At 44.7% G+C, this 7,216-nt stretch overlaps 1 protein-coding gene across 1 annotated transcript; it reads right to left on the reverse strand.

Annotated features, from left to right (window-relative positions):
- Positions 1–1,324: 1,324 nt before the first annotated feature.
- Positions 1,325–6,082, reverse strand: LOC149173754 (uncharacterized). The gene is made up of 5 exons (XM_089426818.1): positions 5,407–6,082; positions 4,789–5,321; positions 4,231–4,488; positions 1,640–3,180; positions 1,325–1,352 (listed from the first exon to the last, which is right to left on the reverse strand). Exons 1-5 carry the CDS (start codon positions 6,080–6,082, stop codon positions 1,325–1,327), a joined length of 3,036 nt encoding a protein of 1,011 aa, XP_089282944.1.
- Between the last annotated feature and the right edge of the window lie 1,134 nt (positions 6,083–7,216).

Genomic DNA, 7,216 nt, shown 5'->3' on the forward strand with positions numbered 1-7,216 from the left:
GGGTTTCTTGGGCGCGCGTTACCTTGCTGGTCTTCACCTGTGTGTAATGGTAAGTTTTGTTTTTATGGGCGCTCTCTGTCACCTGGTCTCTGCTTGTTCCGTTAATTAGTTGTTTTCACTGTACAGATTGACTACAACTTAAGCGCTCCCGGTTGGCTGTGTTCATCCTCGCCTCCGAAGGTAACCTATGGTTCTCTGTTTTACTCTATCCCTGCTCCTGTTGCAACTTCTCACGGTTCTTGTTCCTTGTTTCAGCTGGGGTTATCAGGTTCGGTTCCGCCGGTCTCCTTGTCAACTTGACTGTAAGTGCTGTGCGCTTCCTTCGTTTCACATCTCCATTTCTTTTTTGTATCAATTTACCTTTGGTTTGCCCAAACTCCGTTCTAACCTTGCTCTGTTTTGTGTGCAGGTTGTCTTGGTGGCTAGCTGTCGAGGGTTTGTCCACATTCAACCTTCGGTTACCACTCGAACCTGGCTAATCTCGCAAACTGGTAGGGTTTGCTCCGACCTTAATGTAACTGTAGGCTATGGAGGGTTTGATAGTTTAGGTGCTAGCTCTGTTATGGCTGTAGTGTGTCGGTCGTGCCTCTTCCGGCGTTTTGTGACTCTTGTGTCTCTGTTCTAATGTAACAATTTATATGGCCGCATCTCTGAAGGCGTTTGGTGTTTGACAAAGCTCAGAAAGTTTGTAATTTGTGTTGTTTTGTAACAACCCACAGTTATGTGGTGAATCGTATTAAATTAACCTCCCTTTCTGCATACAGTATTTGTGTTATTTTATAAAGGAAATGAAACAGTAGTTCGTATTTCTTGGTACCTGATTGTCTTTGCAACAGCTGAAAGGTTCTGTACTTTTGCTTGCTGGAAATGTATGTCTGTAGCGCTTCTTTTGTTGTCTCGATTCAAATGGGTGTCTGTAGAACTTCTGTTGTTGACTCGATTTCAAATGGGTGTCTGTAGAACTCCTTTCGTTATCTCGATTCCTGTTACAGTTAATGGCTATTCGTTCCAATCTCGTTCTTAGAACATACAGAAAGAATTTTATACACGCATGTGAAAATATCAACAGTAGGTTATTTCGTTGGCAAAAATAAGATATAGCATTATTGTATTACAGAGGTTTTGTTTTGCTGTCTGTTTCTCTTGTGCTGGAGGGGTCTCTCCTTTTTGTTTTTTTTTTCCCGTTTTTAAGTACATGGAGAGCATAACTGCTTCCCCTTTTTCGGTTGAACTGTTCAACCAGAATTTTATAACTGCCATCCAGTTTCTTTTAATAAAGAGTTAACTAAATGCTATTCATCTCCTAAGCTAAAACAACTTACAATTATAATGCTGTGGTCTCTAACGACCTTCTGAAAGAAAATGAAGCAAACAATAATTAAAAAGAAACAACAACAAGCCTAATGACCTGTCCACCTAAGCACGTAATCTTTGTCCTGTTTCTGTTCTCCTTCCATGAGTCAGTCAACTGCCATTCGTCTCCTCGGAGCTGGATGCTCCTGCATCAGGCTCCCGGGGTGACAAAAAGTCATGGCTCCGTTCCATGAGGTCATTGACAGAATAGCCTGCTTTCTGTATCTGCGTTGCGTTAAGCCACGAACTGTCCTCTATCGGACGGTTCTTCCACTTGACCAAATACCGCAGATATTCCTTCTTGCGTGTGCGCCTAGCTACCTGTGTGTCCAGAATCCTTTCGATCTCAAGGGGTGGTGCCGTTGGCAACTGTCTCATCCATGAATTTTCTTCATAACTGGTGTCCCGCGGTGGTTTTGCTACTGTATTATCTTCTGAATCAGCGACATAAGGGAACAGATCTGCCACATTAAAAATGGGAGAAATACCAATCCCTGGTGGCAACTGTAACTCATAAGCGTTCGCAGAAAATTTTCGAATGATTTTACAGGGACCGATCTTCTTAAATTTTAATTTGTTGTACTCCCATTTTGGAAACCTCTCCTTACGTAAATACGCAAGGACTTCATCCCCAACGTTGAACTGAACTTCCCGACGCCTTGAATCAGCTCGCTGTTTATACCTTTGACTGCTGTCTTGTAATTTCAGCTTGACCTGTTCATGTAAATTACTCATTGCTTGAGCGAAATCTTCTCCATCAGCACTTCGTTTTTCGAGCTTCCCCAAATCTCGTAATTCATGCACTCCACGTGGATGCATGCCGTACAAAATCTGAAAAGGACTGTAACCAGTGCTGCGATTAGGTGAATCGTTATATGCGAATTCCGCCTGAGCAAGTACACGGTCCCACGTCCGGGAATTTTCACCTGTTAAACTCCGAAGTAAGTTTCCCAGACTTCTGTTTACTACTTCCGTCTGACCATCCGTCTGCGGATGATAAGCGGAGCTGAACTGTAGCTGGGTATTCAACTTCTTCCACAGAGTTCGCCAAAAATGACCGGTGAACTTTACATCCCTGTTAGAGATAATGGATCTTGGAAGTCCATGCAACCGAACGATCTCAGTAAAAAACAGGTGTGCTATATAAGTGGCATCACTGGTTTTCTTGCAAGGTACAAAGTGTGCCATCTTCGAAAATCGATCTACCACAACCATTACCGAATCGAAGCCCCGTTGTGTCTTAGGCAAACCCAGAACAAAATCCATGCTGACGGAGTCCCATGGTCGGCTTGGAATAGGTAATGGTAAATAAAGACCAGTGTTCTGACTGTGACCCTTTGCCAGTTGACAAACTTTGCATCTACTCACGTACCTCTGCACATCCCGCTGCAATTTTGGCCAAAAATAGAAATGTCGTACCTGAGCAATCGTCTTGTCTATACCAAAGTGTCCAGCCAGACCCCCGCTGTGTTTTTCCTGAATAATGTTCTCTCGCATAGAGCAGTTGGGAATACATAATTGTCCCCCTTTAAACAGCAATCCTTCTTGTAAATTGTAGTCTAACCACAGGCTATTGTTCCTCAACAGAGGGTTTTGGCAAGCCTCATAGGCCTCCTTAAATTCTGCATCTGTTTGATATAGTTCCCTCAGGTGCTCAAAGCCCAAAACCTGCATCGTACTCTCCTGTAAGAGTAGGGTCCTCCTACTTAATGCATCTGCCACCTTATTTGCTTGACCACTAATATGTTTTAGTACAAATGTGAAATTCTGTAGGTACTCAACCCATGCTGCATGCTTATGGTTCAATTTATGTTGCTGCATAATGTACTGTAACGCAAAGTTATCCGTAAATAAAACAAATTCATTACCTAACAGATAATGCCTCCAATGCTTCAATGCTTGTATAATTGCGTAAAATTCTTTGTCGTAGGTTGAGTATTTCTGCCTACTCTCGTTCAGCTTTTCACTGAAATACGCGACTGGTCTGTCCTCCTGACTAAGTACTGCCCCAATGGCTGTTCCACTGGCATCACAACGAACTTGAAAGAGTTTGTTGAAGTCAAGTAGCCTCAATATCGGTCTTTCGGTGATCTTCTTTTTCAAATTCTGAAAACCACCTTCCGCTGCCTCAGTCCAGTGAAAAGGCTGATTTGCTTTCTTGATTGTATCCAGCATAGGTGCGCAGATCTCGCTGAAATTCCTGATGAATTTCCTGTAAAAACTTGCTAGTCCATGGAAACTTCGGACTTCAAATAAACTTTTTGGAGAGGGCCAGCTAACTATAGCTGCCACCTTTTCTGGGTCCATCTTCAATTCATTTTCTGCAATTACGAAACCCAGGTATACTAACTCCCGCTGAAAAAAAGTACACTTTTTCAGATTGATCAGCAGCTTGTTTTGCTGCAGCTTCCTCAACACACTCCGAACATGCTTGAAATGTTCTTCCCTAGTTTTACTAAAAATCAGAATATCATCCAGATAAACTATTACGAACTTCCCAATGAATTCCTTCAGCACCTCATTCATCAGGCGCATGAACGTGCTGGGAGCATTGCTCAACCCAAATGGCATCACCAGCCACTCATATAAGCCTTCGTTCGTCTTGAAAGCTGTCTTCCACTCATCTCCTTCCCGAATTCGAATCTGGTGATATCCACTCTTCAAGTCAATTTTCGAGAAGTAAGCTGCGCCGCTCAGACAGTCCATCATATCGTCCATTCTTGGTAAGGGAAACCTGTACCTAACAGTAATTTTGTTTATGGCTCTGGAATCTGTGCACATTCGCCATTCTCCTCCCTTCTTTGGAGCCAGAACGGTTGGTACTGCACAGGGGCTCATGCTCTCTCGAATCAACCCTTTGTCCAACAACTCCTGGACCTGTTTCCTGATTTCTTCATGGTCCTTAGGACTCATACGATAAGCTGCTTTATTTGGCAGACTTGCCCCTGGTATAAAGTCAATACAGTGACTAATACCTCTCCTCGGTGGTAGTTCATCTGGAAGGTCATCCACCACGATGTCCCCAAATTCCTGCAGCAGCTTTTGGATTTCCTCGGGCAAATCTGAAATCTGTGTATGCAATATCACCGCTTTTGGTCTTCGTATGACAGCAAAATTTACTTCACTGTCCTCAATCTGTTTTATAAATTCTTTTCCGCCCATCAGCAATGCCTTCACTCCACTGGCTTCTGTTGTACTTTCCTCTTTGATGGGTACAAGCGTGTGCTTGATCCCATCTTTGACAAACTTATAACAATTGGTTTTTCCGTCATGAACTGCGCTCCTGTCAAACTGCCAGGGTCGTCCTAGCAGTATATGACAGACATCCATTGGCATAACATCGCAGATAATTTTATCCTTATACCTGCCTATCTGAAACTCCACCTCACACTGTTCATCAACTAACAGTTGATGTCCTTTCTGCAGCCATGACACTTTGTAGGGAGTGGGGTGCTTCAACTTTTTCAATCCCAGTTTCTCCACCATCTCTACAGCCACTAAATTGTCAGTACTTCCACTGTCAATGATCAGTTTGCAGCACTTGCCCTGTGACTTGCAAACAGTTCGGAACAAAGCCTTTCGCTGATCAGGCTCTGCAACTTCTTTTGCTGGTTTTAACAGCACCTTATTCAACACCAAAGCTTCACCTGTCTCTGGTGCGTTCTCTACTTCTTGAGGTGTTGTCTCAGCATCCTCTGGCTGAGCAACATAAGCTCCTCTTTCGCCTACCAGTTCACCTTCAGGACAGTCATACGACTTGTGTCCCAACTTTGTGGCAACGATAACACTGGACAGTTCCCCTGCCCCGACCATTTCCTCGTCCTCGTTGAGCTGGTCGTCCTCCTCTAGTGTTATTGTCCTTTTCTGCTGTACCAACAGACTTAGAACTGCTGCCTTCTTCACTTGAACCTGTACCTCTACCTCTACCAAAAGCCTTACCCTTGCCTCTGCCAGTTCCACCTCCTCTCCTGGCATTTTGCTTCCGGTTAATTTTCTCCTCTGCCTTTAGTGCAAACTGGTATGCTTCATCCAAAGTTCTGGGTGAGAGGATACCGATCTCATCCAGTATTTCCCCCCTCAAACCATTCACATATCTGGCTGTCTTTTCTGGGGTATCTTCCACATACCCTGCTCGCAAATTCAATTTATAAAATTCCTCTGTAAATTCTTTAACAGTCATCCCTCTCTGTTTTAGGTTCTGCACCTGTCTATACAACATAATCTGATAATCTTTCGGCAGAAACTTTTCCTTCAGTTTTGCCTCCATTCTGGCCCACTTCTTTATAGGTTGTTTGCGTAACCTCTTCCTTTCCGCCTGAACGTTGTCCCACCACAAGGACGCATGTCCTTTCAGCTTGGTGGCGGCGAACTTCACCTGTTTGTCCTCACTAGTTTCCTCAAATTCAAAATATTTGTTTACTTCACTTAACCAATCCAGTAACACGTCTGCAGACAGACTTCCGTCATAAGTGGGTAGCTCGTGCTTTGGCTTATGACTAGACAGCAAAACTGACTTTAATAACCGAAATTCCGGTGTCACCCCTTCAAACTCATCTTCTGGTTCTGCTACATCTTCGTCACTATCATCTGCTGGGTCTCTCCTTCCCCCAGCTTCCACCACTGCCAATCTCTCACGCAAAGCGCGAATCTCCTCACGGAGTTCCTCTTCTGCTACCCTCCGGACCGCTCTTCCTCTTCCTCTTCCTCTTCCTCTTCTGCCAACCTCCATTTGCTCCTACTCAACAACCTGCTCTGATACCACTTTTGATGGCCCAGCCCAACGTTAACCAATGTATGGAAAACGTGACGTGGATAACTTGACCCACGCTGTCACTCTACAGGCCTCTCGACCCTTCGGTAATGAACTTTGGTAGGTGAACTGTCACTTCTTAAGGGTTGTTGTCAACTCTCCGTAGGCTCGACTTGATTGCAATCTGTATGTATTTATTACTAACCCTCCTTCCCGGTTGGGGATGGCCACCTGCCGGTTCACCCGGTCTATCCGCCTCCCGCCTTTTGTTAAACCCTACTCTTTGTGTTTCGGGTCATTTCACTTCCTCTCGTGCTCAGCTCAAACTTTGTTTTGTGGTTTTGTTGACGGTTCTCCGAGCTCGATCCTGGCTCTACTCCACGGTGGTTTCTATGGGCGATACACCATACCCATGTCCTGAATGCTACTCTGCTGCGGCTCCTGATGGCTTGCTGTGCCTTCGAGCTTTCTCTGCTTTGATTATGGGTTTCTTGAGCGCGCGTTACCTTGCTGGTCTTCACCTGTGTGTAATGGTAAATTTTGTTTTTATGGGCGCTCTCTGTCACCTGGTCTCTGCTTGTTCCGTTAATTAGTTGTTTTCACTGTACAGATTGATTGCAACTTAAGCGCTTCCGGTTGGCTGTGTTCATCCTCGCCTCCGAAGGTAACCTATGGTTCTCTGTTTTACTCTATCCCTGCTCCTGTTGCAACTTCTCACGGTTCTTGTTCCTTGTTTCAACTGGGGTTATCAGGTTCGGTTCCGCCGGTCTCCTTGTCAACTTGACTGTAAGTGCTGTGCGCTTCCTTCGTTTCACATCTCCATTTCTTTTTTGTATCAATTTACCTTTGGTTTGCCCAAACTCCGTTCTAACCTTGCTCTGTTTTGTGTGCAGGTTGTCTTGGTGGCTAGCTGTCGAGGGTTTGTCCACATTCAACCTTCGGTTACCACTCGAACCTGGCTAATCTCGCAAACTGGTAGGGTTTGCTCCGACCTTAATGTAACTGTAGGCTATGGAGGGTTTGATAGTTTAGGTGCTAGCTCTGTTATGGCTGTAGTGTGTCAGTCGTGCCTCTTCCGGCGTTTTGTGACTCTCGTGTCTCTGTTCTAATGTA

This window comes from Pinus tabuliformis, chromosome 4_2 (assembly GCF_031772625.1).
Source record: "Pinus tabuliformis cultivar Carrire ecotype Pingquan chromosome 4_2, CPIR1, whole genome shotgun sequence".
NCBI lineage: Eukaryota > Viridiplantae > Streptophyta > Pinopsida > Pinales > Pinaceae > Pinus > Pinus tabuliformis.

What these genes read in the sequence shown, in the direction of transcription:
- LOC149173754 (XM_089426818.1), bottom strand. Translation starts at nt 6,082, where the DNA reads ATGGAGGTTGGCAGAAGAGGAAGAGGAAGAGGAAGAGGAAGAGCGGTC. An exon ending in AGCACCCCACTCCCTACAAA is followed by an intron (nt 4,489 to 4,788) that starts GTGTCATGGCTG and finishes TTTATAAAACAG; the next exon opens with ATTGAGGACAGTGAAGTAAA. An exon ending in CGCAAGAAGGAATATCTGCG is followed by an intron (nt 1,353 to 1,639) that starts GTATTTGGTCAA and finishes ATTTTCTTTCAG; the next exon opens with AAGGTCGTTAGAGACCACAG.